At 39.9% G+C, this 20,801-nt stretch overlaps 1 protein-coding gene across 2 annotated transcripts in view; it reads right to left on the bottom strand.

Moving 5' to 3' along the window:
* The window catches only part of GDA (guanine deaminase), a 33,026-nt gene extending 13,668 nt beyond the window's left edge, over positions 1-19,358 (bottom strand). The window contains exons 1-8 of one of the 2 annotated variants that reach the window (XM_054809111.1): positions 19,095-19,358; positions 13,797-13,885; positions 11,696-11,867; positions 8,974-9,061; positions 7,601-7,706; positions 4,753-4,780; positions 3,250-3,357; positions 1,493-1,600 (exon numbers count right to left, since the gene is read on the bottom strand). In XM_054809111.1, the coding sequence (XP_054665086.1) occupies positions 1,493-1,600; positions 3,250-3,357; positions 4,753-4,780; positions 7,601-7,706; positions 8,974-9,061; positions 11,696-11,867; positions 13,797-13,885; positions 19,095-19,340 (945 nt within the window). In that variant the 5' untranslated portion in view covers positions 19,341-19,358. Of the gene's footprint in view, positions 1-1,492; positions 1,601-3,249; positions 3,358-4,752; positions 4,781-7,600; positions 7,707-8,973; positions 9,062-11,695; positions 11,868-13,796; positions 13,886-14,084; positions 14,204-19,094 lie in introns of those variants that run through there. The other variant, XM_054809112.1, reaches the window with a different exon arrangement.
* Between the last annotated feature and the right edge of the window lie 1,443 nt (positions 19,359-20,801).

Below are 20,801 nucleotides of genomic sequence, written 5' to 3' on the forward strand. Positions count from 1 at the left end.
TGCCAAATGCCCACTCAAAGAGAGGAGCAAGAGCACTCTTAGACCTTGCAATCTGCTGATAAAAATGAGAGCGGCACAGGGACTGTTTCCACTGAGCATCTCCTAATAGCACTGTATGCTTGCCATCTCTACTCATCAAGCTCAAATGTAACTGAACACGCAATGAGAATAGCCACATCTTCAGGAAAGAACATACATATGGTAGCTGCTGAACCATATCTCTGCTGATCAGTACTGCTTTTTAAAAAGAAGGAAATCTTTCAGCCACAGCTCTGAAAAACATACTTTTAAAACATTAAAAAAATTAATTTGGTGTCTTAGTTTCGGCGGTTGGGGAGGGGTAAATGTCTGTGGTTTCGTTATGCTTGTGTTTAATAGAGTGCTTCCCAAACAACCAGGAGCCTGGCGCCAGAAAGCACTGGTAAGCCTGATTTTCAGTGACCGTTTTCAGTGCTGTCCATATAAAAGTCTGATAGAATTAAGACCTATGTTTTTGCAGCACTAATATTCTCTTCAGTACACTGACACAACAAATCAGTGTGTATAGAACAAAAGTTAATACTGTGTACGTACTTAAGTAGCCCGTATTGATTTCTCAGGTAAAAAGGGCTGTAAGTAATTTACTGGGGTACATTTTCAAAGGTAGAAATGGGAGTTCAATACCTAATTCTCAAGGAGTCCCCATCTGCCTTTTGTGCCTCTGAAAATTCTCTCCTGAAATTTTAAATCAATTTGACTCATGTTTAAGCACTCTGACTGTAGTTAGGCGGTTCATATTCACTCTTGCGTGGGCTCTCCACTATCTAATAAAGTGTGCTCTGGCACTCCAGCCTGTACTTATTAGGGGCTGGTATCAGATCTGCTTGCATTTATCTCACCAGCAGAAAGCGCTAATGAATTTCAACACTTCAGGTCACTGTGCCTTTCAATACTTGGTAAAATCTGCTAATGAGATGACAGCACTCTTGGATAGTCAGAGCAGTAAAGCGTACCTGTCCGTATGTGAGGTTCACACACAGAACACAACAGGACAAGCTGCCTTTCTGTAGGAAACTGCCAAAAAATTAAGCTGGTCCTACCATAACACCATGAAACAAATCTTCAGGTAAAAGCAGTGTGCAAGAACATTGTAATGTAAGAGTAACTGAGTACTGCCCAAGAACTACCAGCTCCTACAATACCAGCTTTACCTAGTGTCCTTCTGATCCCACTGCCCCAATTCTCTTTGGAGCCCTTGGAAAATGGATCACAGATCATAAAATAGCTTCATTGTTCAACTCCCCCAAAACGCTTAGGAAAAGTGTGGGCTTGTCTAAAAGTTCGAGTACCTTGACCAACACCTGTGCAACAAAGAACATGAAACCAATTTACTTTCCCCCAGATGTCACTGACCTTGACAAAACAATACAAACTTCCCAGGTAACTACAGTTAACATCATATTCTCTACATGGATAAATCTAAGCTGTGCTGTGGAAGTGTTTATGCAGCTACCTTGCTGGTAAGCAGCTTGTTTTTATCATATAGTTCAGTGTAATTCTGGTAGGCAGGAAACATGTTCGCCACAAGTTTGAGTTCTTCTTCATTCTCACTTATGTGACTCTGCAATAAGAAAATAAATATCAATGAGTGCTTTAAATAGCTTTAAATATGACACTGCAACCTTCTGAGCAACCTACTGGTACTAAACATGTAATGATAGAAACTAGTATTTTTAAAGCCTATAGTTAGATCTATGCAGTCCTTGGGTTTCTCTTTTCATTGGAGAGGTCCCTGGGACCCAAAAAAGTAGCTCCATTTGCTCCTTTAAAACTGATGTGAAATGGTATGCCTGGATAGTCCATCCCAGTAGTTTGATGACATAATGGCTGACTTGGTATTTGGCAAATGTTAAAATAATAAATAAAATAATACATATGAGCGTGAGGTAAAAGAGAGAACCAGCCTACCACACAGTGGACCCTGGAATCAGGGCAACATATAGGTAGCTACTCCATGTATCTTCAGATAGGCTGATTAATTCTTGGTTTCAGATAAAAATCTGGACCTCCTATACTCCCATTGAAACATATATTTTCAAAATGCTCACTTCATAATGACAAGAAATCCTAATGTAGACTTGCTTTAAAACAGTATATGCTTAGAACTGCATAACCAAAAAAGAAGCATCTCAAAGTTTCAACAGACCAGTAAGCTTTAAAATATGTCTTTTTTAGAGCAGAAACTTCATTACACTGGCAATCTCATAGATATGTTAACAATGTTAAATAAGATACAAAGATGAGTAATTCTTTTATCTGGTAAAATATGTTCTGTACAGAAACAACAGAAAGCAGGAAGACAGACGTAACAACCTTAGACCAGGAAGAGCAATCTTGAGCAACCAAAGGGTTGCTCTAACCTATGATACTGGGTGCCAGTCCCTTAGTGACCATGCACTGGGGCTTGCTGAACTGTGCATCCTTCCAGCTAAGAGCTTTTTCATTTCCTGTGCAGGTCACAGTGTTCTTGCAGAGTGCCATTACTAATTTCAGAGCAATTTAAAAGACAGGCTCCAAGGTAAGAATGTGTGTCCTGGTTTTGGCTGGGATAGAGTAAATTTTCTTCATAGTACCCAGTATGGGACCATGTTTTGGATTTGTGCTGAAACCACTGTTGATAATATAGAGATTTTTTGCTATATAGAGATGTTTTTGGCGTTGTTGAGCAGTGCTTACACAGAGCCAAGGCATTTTTTGCTTCTCACACCGCCCCACCAGCAAGTGTGCTGGGGCTGCACAAGAAGTCAGCAAGGGACACAACTGACCAAAGGGATAGTCCATACCATATGATGTCATGCTCAGCATATAAGGGGCTGGGAGAAGAGGAAGGAGTGGGGGACAGCAGTGTTCGCAGTGATGGCGTTTGTCTTCCCAAGTCACCGTTACGTGTGATGGAGCCCTGCTGTCCTGGTGATGGCTGCCCATGGGAAGTGGGGAATGAATTCCTTGTCTTGCTTTGCTTGCACGTGTGGCTTTTGCTTTACCTGTTAAACTGTCTTTATCTCAACCCACGAGTTTTCTCATTTTCACTTTTCCGATTCTCTTCCCCATCCCACCGGAGGGCAGTGAGCCAGCGGCTGCATGGTGCTCAGCTGCCAGCTGGGGTAAAGCCACGACTGTGATTTAAGTGTTTTGCTGAAATTATGAATACTCCCTGGTCTGCATGCTATCTATCCAAACTAAATTGTATATGGAGCTCTCAGAGCTTACCTGCACATGGAGATCACGAGCCTGTGCTAAATCGCCAAGGGCACGCAGCAAATCCTCTGTGCAGGAAGGGCCAAAGCGGGGAGTTATTACAGGCTGTACCCTTGGATACTGAAAATATTAAAAAGACATGCTTGGGATTCTATATCTATATATCAGTAATCATAATTAAGACAAGCATTTACACAGCAATTACATGTTGTCTCCATCACTTACTGCTTACTGCATCCTTGCCGACTCAAGTTGTATAGTCATTTCCTTATTTTTATTAGAGATTTCACCACAGAAATAGAGAATCAAAGTTTTTTTCTGAAAACATTTCTAATAAACCTTAGTAAAGAAGTTATTTTCATTAGAACTCTTTCATTGAGTCACTGAGATTTTACCAGACTTCAGGATAAGCTTTTTCATATTTGCTGACAGTCCAATATGCATTACGAGAAATAAGTCAGTTGAATGACCAGATGTTTTTCTGAGTCCCATTTCTGTGAATATGAAATACTTAACGATGCAAAACTGCAGAGTTCTGTTAAACCAAAGCCTTTTTATTGTTCAATCTTCTCCACTCGTGATAGCTACAAACTGTCCCTATACTCCCTAGATAGGAAGATTAGTGGTAGCATCAGATCTGCTATGCAGTAGGAAATAGTGGAGAAGACACCAAGGCTAGAGCTACAGATGTTTACTTTACACCTTGCACTTCTGGATTAAAATTTTCACCAGAAAAATAGACAATGGCATCACAAGTCATAGGCAATAGTTGTGCACGTGGCACCACTAGAAGATGGTATATGATAACTTCGTTTGCAGTTTCTTATACCATCTCCCAGATACAAGGAGCTCAGGGCTGCTGCAATTAGCTGATTTACTCTACTAATAGATATGATTTAGGCATTAAACTCTAGGCATTTGTTCTTGAATAGTTTGAGATACAAATGTCAACAAATTAAGCCATTGAAAACAAAAGGCTGCTAAGAAAAGTATCCCTGCTTCTAATAATAAAGTGCAAATCTCTATCTTTACCTCAGGAGTGTAAACGTGAATTTCTTTAGAAACATACTGGAAGACATGTGCTGACCCAAAATACTAATTTGGTAATGGATTAGTAACTGTACTGTAAAAATACTGATTTCTGCTGCTAAGAACTTCTTTTACTAGTCTATTTATATACCACCGAGTGATAGACTGACTTCCACCTTTCTTTCACAGAAAATTGTCCTTTCTAGGAATCAGAATATTTTAAAGTCAATAGAGAACACACAGAGAACATCACTCTGCTGTGCTCTGACCACACGAAACTGAATTTACACTGCTACAAGTCCATTTCTCAACAACATGGCTAGCAGGACATTTTTCAGACTGATGATCTCTGCCTGCTACACAGAAAGATGTACTTTATTGATTTGCTACTAAGCCAGCAGAGTTTGTCAGTGGGATTAACTATTTCATATATTGACACAGCATTTTCTGAATACAGAAGTGAATACAAAGGAGAACTCTACTTACTTTCCTTTCCAGTAGTTCTTTAACAAACCTGAAAAAGGGTAGGAAAAAAATCAGTTATAAATCTGACATCTGTGCTACAAATGATGAAAAATACAGAAAATATTTATTTAGATGCTCTATTCAGCATTTCAGATGTAGATAATTTTTTCTTTTTTTTAGAGAAAGTTGGGCCAGATTCTCAGGTGAAATTAAAAAAAGCAACACAATGAAGTGCACATAGTTACACCAAATTATGTCAGTTGTGAATTTGACCCTGAATATGCAGAATTTTTTTCATTTGCAATAATTAACATTAGACATGTGGTAATTACCCTAAGATCTCACTGAAAACCAAATACATGTTACATTAAATTCACTGAAAACATAATTATAAGCTACAGCTACAACATTACAGAAAAAAATCAACATTTAAATTTGTCTGTCCATGAATTTAAATTACATCAGTAAATATATATTTTTTTTTAAATTTAAAATCCTGTTTTAAAAAGATGCTGCAATTTTTCATACCTCACTTGCAGTAGTTGCATAAGTTCTCATTCATTTATAGGACCCTTCATTTTCTGGAAATGTTTATATTAATGTTAGCCTATAGATTATCCACCTTATGGAAAATACAGTATAGATTTACTTACTTACTTTGTTAAATAAAAGAAGCTACCTCAGGGACCTCTACAAAAAACCCCGAGCAGCGATTATGGATAAAGCAGATGAGCAAATAAAACTTCCTCTGACTTTGCAGGGAAGAAAATCTTTGAAAACTCATATGCATACTGTATGCAAATAATAATAAAAAAAAAAAATAAAAAAAGCCAATTTGAGATGGATTCTGGACAGAATCTCTGTGAATTTTTGTGTCATAGTTTATATTCAGAAAAACCCATAGTTTTCGCCACAACAAACACTGAATGAGATTTGTCAAATATCTTCAGATGGAAAAGAAAATAACGCTGGAGGCTAGTTTTGTAATACTGAAGCTGATGCTAGATCACCAGCTGGAAGTGAGAGACCTAAGCTAAACTTCTGCAATGACCAGAAGAGTTTGAGTCCATCAACTTTGAGACCCAAAATACAAACTGAACTAGGTATTGTCGGTCCGTCTGTCTCTCCTCTTACTGATTCACCTGATACAATAAAATATTCGCTGGAGGAGAAACTGTGTAACACAGGTATAACTCTCAGGTGATGCGATGGCTGTTTGCACTCTTTTTCACATTGTTTGAACAGTGTCAGCATTGTTTCAAATCTGAAATACCTTTCTCAAAACACATTATACTTTGCTGGCATATGTACTTCTCTGTGAGGAAGGAAGCTCAGGTCCAAACCACTGTCTTCTGTAGCAGAACAGATTTGAACACAGGTCCTCCCCTTTCCAGATGACTACAACCATTAGCAGCATATAATGTATTCTAGATTTCAGTTCCTTAAGTTTTTATTGAGCCATCTTTGCAGGAGAAGGCTAGATTCAAATTCTTGGCTTGAATTTAGATTTACTATATGAAGCCCTTGGAATTGTATATTACACATACAACATAAATATTTCCGGAGGGTAACTGTAAAGAACTGAAATCAGTGTAATACATTTTCTGACAGTGTGACAGACCACATTTCTTACATTCTTTAAAAAAAAAAAAAAGTTTGCCCTCTTTAAGGACGAGCTTTTTCATCCTTCTGCAACTGTATTGCTGCGATTCAGGCCTGATGAGGTAAGTAGTCGCAATCCATGCTGACAAGCGCACACCCCTCTTGTCTAGACAGCTCTGGAGCACTTGTGGCATGCTCTCACCCCAAGCAGAGAAACATTCATTATTAACACAATCACGTGAGAAGGGAGTTGGAGACACAAGATAGGTATTTGAAAGAAAGCTGTTCAGATCATTCTGAACCTTTAAAAACTATCAAAATCGGAAGTTCTGCCACTTCCAGACCCATCCAGCAAGTTTCATGCTGTATTACAAAAAATGGGGAGCGAAGGAAAACAAATGTTAGTAGAGTGCAAATGACTAATACCACATGTTTTTAAAATGTCTTTAAATATCAACACCATTAGAAATCCATAACTATTTCTAATTTTCACTGGCATTCTTCTAGCATGACTTTTAAACATAAGGTAGCAACTTCACACAAGAGCCATGTTTATATTACTGTTAAGTATTTTCTGTTTCACCATGATATTGGAAACATTTATACAAGTAAATAAATAATGCTGTGAGAAAAGCTGCGTAAGCATTTTCTGAACACGGATGCAAAAGACTATGGAAACCTAAGACAGCAGGCTGCCATACTCGTCTTGGGTCCCCTTTGCCATGAACATTGCCTTGATTCGATTCTCCTTCCTTCTCTCAGCTGTAAGTTAGAGTAATTTCACTGGTGCTATGCTGGAGGGGAGGAGAACCACAGCATGTTTAAAATGGGCTATATGAAAGCTGTCTCCTACAATTGAATAAAGCTTTATCCTAAACGGGGGAAGGAAATAGCTCAGAAGTTGATGGGGGCAAAGGAACTGATTGCCACCCCACCATCCCATGTCAGGTCACATCACCTCCACACACAGAGCTGTGAAAGAAAAAGAGCAGGCAGAAAACAGACAACAACATGCATGTATTCTCTCCAAACCCTAGGGCCTTCGCTTCTCCCTTTCTTTGGAGGAGCTAGAGAGAAACCGCTTGGGCTGTGCAGCAGCTAGGTATGCAGGAATTGCCAGAGCTGTAGGAAACAATACTGTCAGAAGAAAAAAAAATGTTCCTAATAAATTTACATCTGTAAGTTCCTAGTCAGCTTCACCTTCGCTTTTCAGATGTATGAAAAAGTCTTATTTCTAAAGGTTGTGCCTTCAATTTAATCACCTTACCTGTCTGTCTCTCGGACAGAGTCAGCAGTAATCTCTTTGTATTGTGGCACACTGTCATTCAGATCCATGCAGACTTTTCCAACAAACGCTCGTTGACCAAATTTATCTGTTGAGATGCATAAGAATATAAAACTCGGAATCACTGTTTCTCAAAAACTGCTATGAAAGCCTGTACTGAAATCAAAAGAGCAAATTCCACCCCAGCTTCATTTAAGATGAACAGAATTTATGTTCTTTTCTTAAGTTGGGACCATCCATATGACTTTTAAGGCTGAAAAGGAAAGAGAAAAAACCAAACCATATTTACATAGGAGTTCTCCTTTTCCACATTAGTACCCAACTTTATAAATATTATAATTGAGTTCTAGATTACTCTAGTTTAACCACAGCCAGAATTCATAATAGTAATATATAAAGAAGACCACTGTGAAGTAGAGGATGAGAAACACAAGCATCAAAGCACAGTAGCGGTAGTAGATGATAACCCTGAGTTTAGAAAAGGCACAAAGATCTCACAAACCATCTCTCCTTACGAAAAAGGAACGAGGTTCCTAAGGTGCCTCCCACGTGCAGTTGGACGGGTAAAATTACAAGAGCTACTTCTAGCCTCTTTCTTGAGATTTTTCCATGCTAGGACTCAGAACTCATGTGTAAGACTTAAAAGGAATGCATATAATATTCAATTATAAGCTTTTAAACATGTTTCTAAATCAGATCTCTTTTGTCTGTCCACTTTTACTTTCTGAGTTGTTGAATACAACAGCTTCAAAGTTTTAGGTTTTCCTACAAAATCAGAAAGACTAGGGATTTTTTGATGGGAACTGTGATTTTCATTAAATTGCTCTGCTTTGGGAGCTGGCTGAGCCTTGAGAAATCCTGCAAGAATCACAACACTTTCAAACAGCAGGTGCTTGCAGCAGTGGACAAAAGGGAGGGGTAAGACACTGATGCAACTTCCTCTGTTGTGATTTCAGAGGGGATGTAGGGATTTTTCAGTTTCAACTGAAACTTCAGAGTATCAGGAAATTAATGCACTGACTGCACTTCTTGTCATTCAGCCCTTTAATCCTCAAATAGCAAAAGGCTAGAAAGAGCAGAGCACTGCAGCTGAAGAGGAACTCCAGCAGACCTAATTCAAGCTCAGGCAGCAGCTGATTTGGGAATGAAGAGACTAGCAGAAACAACAGTAGGAGAGAGGCAGTTAAGTGAATAAGGGTAACTAGGGCGGATTTGGGGGATACAGTATGACAGATACGCTGAGTAAAAAACAATTTAGTATAAAGACAGATGTCTAGCTAGTCTAAAACTCCCAAGCTCTGTTTCCTTCAACTAACACAGTCTGTGCAACATCCTTCAAAACTCATTAGTCTTACCTATAATTTCAGCAAGAAGAAGAGAGGTATCTGTGTAAATTGTTGCAAAGTAGCAAGCCGTAGTCGTGCCATTCTTTAGAGTTCGCCTCTATAAAAAGAAATCAGTTTCAACTGTCTGGGGAAAAAAAAAAAGTCCAAGCTGCCAAAATGCAGAACAGGCAGTCTGATTTCAAACTGCGAGAACGTTCAGTTATTGTGAAATTATGCAGTGAAGCAGGAAGGTAAAATTTTTAATTTCAGAATAGCTTTTTTACACCTGACTGTTAATACAAAAATTACTCTTCCAAATCCATACAGGATTTTAACAATGGGTAAACCCACAGAAACCAGTCTATATTTCCTTCACTCAAACTGGAAATAAATCCTGACTTACATTTAGAAATATAAAGAACCAGTCATTTATGTTACTTCCTAGTTTTGAAAGGCTCTCCAATTTTCTCAGTGAAGCATTGTTTACCTAACCTTAGCAAAGCAAGGCTTTTGGGGAAAAGTAGTGGTTTTCATTTGGCCACCTGATGTGGCTGGGAAAAATAGCCAGGCTTTCATGCATGAAGCCCCTTTGTTATGCCTGAATGCAAAGTAACAGACTTCAAAGTAAACTTAGAACAACTGTTCAGAGTGTTATTTATTTAATTAATTATACCATTTGAAAGGAGAGGGTGGTTGACACCTCTGTATTACTTTTGGAGGACATAACAGTAAATGAAAAGCCATTTAAACTTACATTAAGTCATGATGAAATGTACAGCTTCACTTGATCTTGGAACTAATGCAAACTATATTGACTACCTATCCAACATACAGGTTTAAATTACAGTTTTAGATTCTGGTTACAATGTAATTTGAGAATTTTTTTTTTTTTTTAATGAGATAGACAGTGGGATATCCAACGCAACTTTTGAGAATGGCTAGAGCTAGTTATTTGACAAACAGGAAGCCAAGCTGTCTTTTCCATACAATATTCAAATTAAAGCCAATTATTAAAAATGTCTTTAAGGGTACCTAAAACGAGTCTCAAAAATAACAATGTCATTACTAAGACAAACTATCTTTGCCTTTCTTAGATTATTAAATCCAGAATTCTCTACTTCCGGATTCCTAATATCATGAAACCTAAAAACATTCTGTTTCCAAAACATCAGCATGAAGAACTGGCTTTCCTAAAATTTGAGGGACAAGAGGAGGTTCCAGCTAAATTCTGGCAAATTTCACCTAATTTTTTTTTCTTTTACCAAGTATAGAAAGTTTTTATTGGAAACAGAATTTTGATTTGAAAGAATCCACTATATTTTCATTACAACTCCAAAAGTACAAATATACATATGAAACAATATCTGTTCCCTGCAGGGTAAGTCCTGTTTCTAACAATTGAAGGTTATTATCAGCCCCATCAAACATTGCAAAGCAACTGGTATTCTGCAGCATTTGGGGGTAAAGACATTTTCATGACTTTGTCCTATTTGATACACATGGGGAGACCTTAACCATTGTATTGAAGCTCCTACAACTAACTTCCATCTCTCACTGGCAGTTCTTTTCCAGGTGATGTTATCAAACACCTTGCACAGTGGGCACTTTAGCTGTGCTGATGTCACCCAGTCTGAACTGACGGAGACAGCAACAGTATGTTGAGGTACACAGCTGGAAGGTGAGATCACCTGTATGTTTAAGTAGCTGAAGGCATGTATGCTTGTCACTAGAGTCTATGACCAAGCTGCTCCTACATGTTTTTATTATGGTAGGTGGCAGAAGGTGGTGGGGTTTGTTTGGGCTTTTTGGGCTGATTTTGGTTTGGTGGGTTTTTTTTGGTTTTGGTTTTTTTTTTTTTTGGGGGGGGGGTGTTTTGTTGTTGTTGTTTTTAATTTGTGTGTCAAGGACAGTATTACTATTTATTTCAGATTCACTGTGTTATTTTGACAACACATGTTGTCACAGTATTAGACAAATGCAAGGCAACTTATGCTGGCCAAATTGTTTAATCTGTGGAAGATGCTTCAGTCCACATGTTAAAGGATACATTTCAGTTATAGGACAGAACCAGTACTCTGCAACATGACCTAGCTGTTTATTGTTCATCAAGTGCAACTTCACCTTAAAACCTTTATATTACTCAGAACCAGTCTAGCTCAAACACAGTCTCTCTCTTTGTGCCACAATACCATTGATGGACTTCATCTGAAGCCCCTTCAGTGAAAGATATTCCTGCCACAAGGGCCTCAGCTGTAGAAACACCTCCCTTAATTACTCCAAAACACCCCAGATTTGTTGTCTGTGAGAAGCATCTTCTCCTTCATGTAGTCTTTGCAGAAGACAATTTCATAACAGAGGCTTTTTGTGCAGAAAAGGAAGTATCCTCTGAATTGTTTTTTTTACTATGCTTGGTTATTTCTGCATTGAGGTTGTCAGACCTGCTGGCTATACTAGCTCTGGGACAACTCTTAAATGTTGGTCATTGTACTCAGATATCAGAAAAGATGATAAACAAGTTAGTTGTTAACCATGTGATTAAATGAACTGTCTTATCAGCAACAATAGAACAAGATTGGAACTCATAAGGGGGCAGTCTTGGCTGGCAATTAGAACAGTGGTTTTCCTGTTGGTTTTATCTGGTTTTCATGACATTAAAACATGCTTTACTATTTCTGCTGGCTTTCTGAAAACATACGTATATTTCACAAATATGAATGATGTCAAATAGGTAAATGACATTTGCAGTACTTACAACAACTCTGGTGTACACTTCTTCTGCAAAATCACTGTCTTTGTATTTGGATTCTGTTGGGAATGTGTAGGTAGTCAACCACTGCAAAAGAGGTAGATCTACTCTTGTACCAGCAAATGAATACTGAGGGGCATGAATGTGTGTATCAACCATTCCTGGCATGAAGAATTCACTAGGGAAAGAAAAGAATATTATAATAGTCAAAAACACCACAAAATTTTCCATGCTAAGTAGTTTTGCTTTAAATAGTATGTTTGAGAAAAATCTACTAGAGTAAACAGCAAGTACAGATTAACCTTTCTCTTTCAGCATCAGCGTGTCAACTCATACTGCACCTCAACCCATTCTCCTTTTACAGTATGAAGAAGTTGAATAATAACTTTTACACAGACTCATATATAGCTAGCTGAGAGAAAAGTAATATAAGAGCATGATGAATCCAATTATCTTTAATATTTACCCAGACTAAATACCAAGAAATAAAGCCAAACTGACTTCACAAAACTAAAATTTTTCCACCATAGAATCCACTTGAAAAAGAGACGATTTGGGCACGGTCTTGCTTCCTAGTATAGATATAGTTGGAATGCCTCTAGCTGCCAGACCATTATATTTACGAAACTGAAACTCTCTATACTCTAGTTTTCCTCTACGTTATATGTGTGTCTCTCTCTCTCTCTATATATATATATATATATACAATCAATTAATTTCAATGTTTAGTGGAAGAACAGCCACTGTGTCTACAAATCACAGAATCATAGAATGGTTTGGATTGGAAGGGACCTCAAAGACCATCTAGTTCCAACCCCCCTGCCAGGGGCAGGGACACCCTCCATAGACCACATTGCCCAAAGCCCCATCCAACCTGGCCTTGAACACTGCCAGGGAGGGGGCCTCCACAACCTCTCTGGGCAACCTGTGCCAGTGCCTCACCACCCTGATTGTAAAAAATCATCATAAAAGAATGAAGACAGACACTGGTGGAAAAAATCTCTGTTCAATATCTTGACAGGAAAGGCATATTTACAATGGAAATGTAATATTATTTGTTGTCATGTACTGTCCATGGATTAACAGGGATGAATATATCAACATTACCAGGAAGTTGCTGTAATTATTTTGTTTACTGCTGGAACTCCACACACTATAAAATTTCTCTCATTCCTTTTCCCTTCTCCCTGACTACTGAATGAACAGTGATTTCTTCTCTTTGTAGTTCCCTTTCTTCCTGTTTTCCTCCATACTAGAAATGCTGAAAGATCTTTCTCAATCTGATCTGTATTTCCAGCACCTTCCATTTTCCTCAGGCTATTTCAAGTGCAGAAAACATCTGATGACTCACATATTCTGTATGATTTGCCTTCCAACAAAGCATACAGATTTTTTAACAACAGAACACTAAAACAGTGCTGCAGCTCTAGATTCTAAGCCACAAGTCATTTACACTTGCGCTACTACATGCAAAACATAGTAGGTGCAATCCAAAACTATGTGACTTCACCAGAAAGGTGGGGGATTTCACTGGCTGGAGAAAAAAAGAAATGCTCAAGCTGCAATACAGTTAGAAATCCAAAGATCTCTATTTAGAAGGTTTAAGTCTTTTAATTTTATTAGTTTTTATTAGGGAGTGTGTCAAAGCCCAAGCAATTGAACTTTGTATCTGCAGTGTTAGTGTTACCTACATTTACTACATCTAGAGTTTCGAGCTAGTTAGGCACAGTCTGCTGCTAACAAAAGGGATATAAAATGTAATCTCAAAAAAGAACGCCAGTTACTTCTCTAAGCACAGAAGAGGTCATGTATGAAAGCTAAATATGGCATTTTGTTCTGTGCAGTGTAAATCAGCCAGCACAATTCAGCCATGGCTGCATTATCAAACCAAGGAATGCAAAAAAAGCACACAGACCGTCCACATTCCAAGTCCCATCCAGGATGCAGGCAGCTCTTGGGTTAAGAGCTTTCACAGAGCTGAAAGGGAGTTTTGCCTATGAGACCGGATCTAGTGTGCTCCCTGCCAAAATGTATTAACAGAAACTCACATTACTTCACTTAGAGAATAAACTGCATTTGCTGAAATTAATCTACAAAAATCACATACTAGTTACTCAGTTCTCTTATGTCAGACATTTTGAAATCCCACTTCTTAGCCAGTTGCTCTTGCTGTTCAGCTTGTTCCAAAAACACGATCTAAAAGAAAGAAAACATAGATACTTTAAACCTGTATCCCACATCAGCTTTACATGAAGGCAAAACAAGTCACATCTTAAAACAGATTTTACTCACTTACTACAAAGGTGATAGGGTTGCATTGAAATACTTGTTCTTCCTGATTATCAAGCATAATTTTGAAACAGTTACTCACCATCCAGTGAATAACCGCACCCACCTTGTAACTTGTAAGAAAACAGTTAATTTATTCTCAAGTAATACAGGGGCAGAACCGCAGAGATTTAACTGGCTTTCCTGTAACATCCCACTACTCTAGCAGTACAGTCTTCCATTACAGAGTTGTGCAACAGCCTTACGGGAATGCAATTACAATATCCAGAACCAGAAGGGTCAAATTAATTGCTTTGCCTAGGACTGACTGGCACTGAGCTAAGTATTTTGCAATTCTCTGCTCGTGTCATTAATGTTGGGGTTTTTTTATTTTCTAAGTGCCTAGGAAGAGAAAAGAAATTGAGGGAAAAAAATACAGATAATCTTCATTTTCCAGAACAGACTAAAAGCATGCATAAGATCTCTGTTTACTTTAAAAACCCCTACAATCTGGAGGCTAACTCAACCCCATTTGTCTCCTAGAGGACATGAGCTCTACTGCTGTTAGGTTTCTGTTGCCAAGGCAGAATTTTAGCACACTTTCTGTTTATTTTTAAATTCCATGGTAAATCTGCAACATGACTCTTGGCAGCTGAATTCTCAACTATTTAGTTCTCTGGTCTGGCAATAATAGGCACAACAACTCTCGAAGAAACGAAGAGCAGGGAGTCTAAGAACTGAAATGCCTGCTACAGGCTCCAGGCAGGATCTGGATTTCCGCTACCCTTGACGGGGTAGAGGACCCTGCTGCCTCCCCCAACCAAAGACTGGCTATCCTGGGCTTTCAGGAATTCTTGTCTAACCACAATTTCTGCCAGAAACCAACTCATGGTCTTCTAAATCCCTTGGTATAAGAGCTCGTTCCTCCAAGTTCAAGGGAGTAATCTTACTGCTATCAGCATCCTTCTGCTCCTGTGAAGATTCCCACACTGAGGAACTGTATCACTCTCATGGCAGCAGTTGCTACGGCAGCAATTAAAAAAACATGTAAAGGCAAGATCAGCTAGTTGTAAAAAGGCAATAGGAAGGAACTTAGGAGGAAGATCAAGAGGACCAAAAGAGCACTGTTTAACCGTTATTTGCACACCCATTTTTTATGTGTATGACATTACCTTCTGCATTTTCTATTTTTTCTATAAAGAAAAATAAACAAAGGCTGCTAACTGTAGACAAGAAGTTATTGGCTGCCCAGTCTTTTAAATGCACACGTGGCTTATATGATTTACATTGTTTAAAGAGCAGATGTTTTAAATTTTTAATCAGAAAAAAAGCCTATTAAAATCGTACCATATAAATACATACTAGCAAAAATTGGAAGAATATTGTAGTCCAATAATACTCCACACGAAGCAGCATCTCTCTCCTAAAGAGTCATATAGCCAGCTTAGTTAGCTATATATCTGCAGAGGGCTTAGAATACAGACCTACTGAAATTTCTGATAAGCAATAAAGAAAATGTCACTCAGATGCTGAAGTCAAAATGGATGCACAATGAGTAATGTTAGAGCTGCTGAAAAAATGAGGAAAAAAAAAAAAAAAAGCAAGAGAGAGAGAAATATGAAACACCAGATGGCAAATTCTGGAAACAGGCGTTGCTATGGAAAAGAAGTGGATAGTATATACTTTTAGGGTGCAGATAAATAAAACACTTAAATCATGGAAGAATGACGAAAATATGTTTCAAGGGAGTTGGACACATGAAATCAACCCTAAACCTGACACCTGGTCCACTGTTGTCAAATGCAACTATGGATGAATCAGCAGGACATATATATTCTTTTCAAACAAACTTCCCAACAGAACTCCTTGGTCATCCAAGAGATGTTCCCCGTTGCTTTAGGACGCATTTTCTTTGGCCACCTTTCTAACATCAAATGCCTTAAGGTCTTTTAGGTCCCAGGCTGGGACATTTGCTTGAGTATTTGCTTGTACATTTAAGGTAACCAGCCTGGTGCACTGGTGCTTTAAATTAGTTCTGGACCTTAACACCGTAAAATCAAGAAAAAACTGTATGGCAGAGTCACTACAGGGTCAAGAGAAGTGCACTGGCAAGACTAAAACCTTCAGCTTGTAAAGCAAAAAGTCAAGGACAATAAGCAGCACTTTGGGAAAGATGTATCACAAAAACCAGGATCAACAGCTGCTAACACCACTGCCCAAACACTTAAATCAGTTCTGATGTGTCACCCATGTGATGGGCCTAAAGGATCCAAAGACGAGAAGCTGACACCTCCATACCCTGGTGCCTAGTTCAGGTCGTCTTTATTCCAAGAGATGCCCAAAGCATCTCCATCAATGCATAGCTGGTCCACTAAACCATGCATCAACCCTGATGCAGTAAACTCTGACTGCGTCCAAGCACCACAGTGCAAATAACTTTGCTACCGAAAGAATGGAAAGTGAATGACACTGACTGAAGGAACACAGGGGTTTTGATCCAAGAGTGCCTGTGTTACTTTGTTTCTGGCTATGATATTCATAGACGAACATGAGTAAGGGGTCCATCCTTCTTTCCCCTGCCACATGCTTCTCTTCCCTCCCTGTTCCTGTGATGATTAGCTAACTTTTGCAATTAGAGACATGATGCCTATTTCTTGCCTAGGTCCCGAAACCAGAATGTGAGGCTAGATGAGAGACAGGAGCACTTACTAGGTCCAGTTCCTGAACAAACACCCCAACTTGCTGAGAAAGGCTAAGCAATGAACTCCGGATGGATGTTGGTGCCTTAGCACCTTCCTCTTGTACAGCTAACACACATCACTTGCTATCCCAGCTGGCTTAAATCAAACACTTATGCTTGGCAGTACTTAACGATATTAAGTCTTATTCCACAACTCTAGCTCTTTTCATGCCTTCAACAGGAGCTTTTAGCTTAATACTAGTTCTATTTACTTAATATTCTACTCAGCTAAGTTAATTACACCAACATTTCAATGATGTCACATTTTGCACCTGTCTATTTTCTTTACCCTGAGGAATACTACCCTTTCTATTTGCCATTCCTCAAGAGCAGCACCACTCTACTCCTCAAACTGCTTAAACACAGTCCTTATTTTGCTAACTTAATGATAACCTGGGTCTTTGTACCTGACAGCGGTGTTTTCCTTGCTAAAGTTCCCTTTTCATCTACAAGTAAAGCACAGAGAGCTGACATTTCATCTGTGGCCTTTAACAGCCACATATTCTCACGTGCAGCGGGGATCTGGGCAGTGTTTCTGCAGCACTCTTTGTATACTTGTGTCCCTTGGAGGACAGGCAGAGACTCACACTGGAAAACAGAACCTGGCTGTTCACAAAAGCTGATCTGTTGACCCTGTCAGAGACCATGCAAGATTTTTCCACGATGGAGTCGGCGACATCAGGCAAAAGAACGTTACCTATTTAGTTAAACTTACTTCTTTTGGAGTAATACTGAAACAGTTTTTGAGTAAATTTGGACAATAAAAGTAAGCAATTTTCTAATCGCCACGTCCTTCTTGAAAAGCCAAGTCATCTTCTGTGATTCCAGTGGAAGTTCTGCATGAGGTTAAATTATGAGTAATAGGCTAAATGGCACCAAAACTCACTGTATCAGAACCTGGAATAGTAAAATCCCAAGAATTTGTATTAAAAATAGAAGAAAATGAAAGTCCTTATTGCTGTACTCTGGTGGGAAATTTACTTTTGGACAACAGTGTTTTACTGGAATTTTTGGGTTTTTTTAAACAACTGTGTGGGAATGTGCAAATTTATGCAAGGAAAACAATATCCAGTAAATCCTTGTTCACTAGGAGAAGGGATGAGAGTGACTGAGAGTACAGATCCTTAGGTAGAGCTTACTAAATTAGCTGTTTTTCAAGAAAATCACTTAAAGGTCTTGATTTCCTAAGTCCTGAGTAGGGACCCTTTTCCAGAAATTGCCATTAGTGAGAGGGGGATGGGGTATGAGTTTCTGCCTCCTGCATCTGAGTTACACAAACTAAACCCTTTTTTCATTCAACTATTGCTTTTAGTTGACATGAGCCAATACTTAATTGTGTAAGATTTTGTTCCCCTCCTGTACATCAAAATACAGCTTCTCATAGACTTTGCTATGCCTTGCACCAAACTCAAGAGCTATAAGAAGGCGTCTTGAAACAGGCCCTCATGGACCAGAGAAAATAAACACTGTAAGGGTTCAAAGTGCACTTTGCACAGATTTCAAATGTTACTGAAGCCTGAAACTCTGAACTCTGTTATTTAGCTGCAAGAAAGAAAATGACCTTTTTTTATTACATATAGGGTACCTATATATGTTATTGAGTCTATAATTAGACTGAATTACCAGCCTACCTACACAACATGCACTGTGAAACTAAGTTTCACCTGTTATATTGTTAAGGGAATGATACAGTTTCCCTGCCAGAATCGATCCTGCCTTATTAGTAACTGCAACGCTTGTTTAAAACTTGGCTTGCACCAATAATATGCCCAACATCATCATTTTCCTAACTCTTTATGGGTATATGCCATGGGTTTTCTTGTGGGTGAAAAAAAAAAAAAAAAAAAAGCACCTCACTCAGAAGGCTGTGTATGAGTACAAGGGCTACACTGCAATTACTCACAATCATTATCTCGATACTTACAGAATAAAAAACCCACTTGTGAAACTGACAGACAACTGAGAGAATCTGAAAGAATGCCTGGTCCAAAACGCTGCTGTTTTGGAAACATTTAGCACGTTTCAAAAACAGATTTAGGCTAACTGGATCCTCGTTCCAAGGAGATAACGTGCCATCCCAGTTACCTCCAGCTCCTGCAAGGATGAAATCCCTTCGCGGCTCCTTCTCTTGCCGACAGACACCGAGTACTTTGCGTGTGAAAATTTTCCACTTTCTCCCTACGGACCGTCGGAGACTGCCCTGCCCCTCACTCCGCCCGGACCGGGACTCGGGACCGAAAAGGGTCATTTTTAACCCAGGCAGAGGGACACTGGGGGAGAGCGGGACACCTGGAGCGGAGCGGCTCGGGACGGCGGCCCGGGCATCTCCCCACGCCTCCGCCGGCCGCCCGGACCAGCCGTCCCCGCAACACCCCATCCCTCGCCCCCCGCGCTCACCGTCCCGCTCTCGTCCACCCCCAGCAGGTGTCCGCGGAGGATCTCCATGGGCGACGAGGAGCTGGAGTGCACGAAGGTCCCCTTGAAGACGTGGGCGAGCGGCAGGCGCTGAGGGGAGCCCATGGCGGCGGCGGGCGGGCTGGCGGAGCGGCGGAGTGGCGGAGACGGCTGGGAGCTGCCACCCAGTAGGCTGCTGCCCCTTGGTGTCTCCCGGTGCCGGCGGCGGCTTCCTGAAGCTGTCACCATTTCCCCACCCCCTAATGACTTTTCGGGGAGTGGTTTCGGCGGAGGGAGGGCGGAGGGTGAGCCGCCACCTTCGCCTTTGCCCCGAGGCCGCCGGGCCGGAGGTGGCCGGGATGCGGCCGAGAGGTGTGCAGGATTGCGCCCCCGCCCCAAACCGTCAGCCACCCGCCCAGGCCCTCCAGGGACGGGTCCTCCGCCGTCTAGGAGGCGCAAAAGCCTGGAGTAATGCCGGATGGGTTTTGAGGTCCCAGTTACTTCCTGGGAAGTGGTGAAAGATCCGACATGGTGTCTGGCAATACTTTAGGAGTGTCTGGCAACTAACTTTTGCAACCAGCCGGAACGTTGATAACGCTTTAAAAATTTCATTTACAAAAGGTTGAGTTTGTAAGCTCATTCTGCCGCAAGCTGCCAGCGGCTTGTAACCAGTTGCTCTGTGCCTGGAGCACTAGGAAATTTATTGGACATTTTCAGAAGAATAAACCTAGCTTTAAAATATTACAAACTTTAAACATGTATTTTGAGGTGGCAGTTACTGCTTTTTTTCACCTGTTCTGTTGTAGTCAGTGCTCCAATATTAATATCTCAGACTGTCTCCTCAGTCCTTGGCCCGCATAGGGTAGAGGAGTGGAAAATAGATGCCAGCTGAGGTGCCCACGCTACCAGAAGCAGGCAGCCAAATAGAGTGGGGGTAGCTACAGAAAAAGAGAAAACAGCATCAGGAAAACAAAAGGCAGACAAAAATTAATTTCATTAATCCAGAGAACTGCATTTCCAGAATCATATTCTGCTGTGACAAGCTAAGTCAAAGTACATCATGAGCAGGTGCTAAGAGAATTGCTATTGACAATATTGGGATAAGACTTCGTGGGCCCAGAATGATATACACCAGGGATAACACCATAAGTGTCCTCTGAATTCCTATCTGAAGACACCTTTCTTCACCAATTTGTCGAGTGATGAATGGACTTGGCACCAAGGGCACTGACTGTCATTCTGAAAGCTGGATTGCGAAGTTTGTCCTTACATAGTTTATAATCAAAAGACCTTTGCACTCCCCACTGTGCTGACACTACACAAATGCATAGTAGACTATCTTTCCTACAAGCTCTTGACATCAATGGTGAGAGGAGAGAAAGACACAGTGGGAAAGCACTTAGTTTTGAAAGACTTTAATTTTGGTCTGCTAGGAGCATGTCATCAGCCTTTATCTTGCCTTCTTTGCATAAGAATGCTTTAGATTACTGTGAAGCAAATTTAAAAAATAGTGGACTTACTGACTGAAAGATCTTACCTTGACTTTGCTTAGGCCATAAAAAGTGTCCAAAATAAAATGGACATGTGCAAGTGACTCTTACATGCTGATATTGGTAATTTCTTATGAGAGCTTTTGTAGTTTAAGACGACTCCCAATGAGATGAAATGGATTTTTTAAGATACGTGGCTTTTTTGATTGTATTTCTAATC

Source organism: Grus americana, chromosome Z (genome assembly GCF_028858705.1).
Source record: "Grus americana isolate bGruAme1 chromosome Z, bGruAme1.mat, whole genome shotgun sequence".
Lineage (NCBI taxonomy): Eukaryota > Metazoa > Chordata > Aves > Gruiformes > Gruidae > Grus > Grus americana.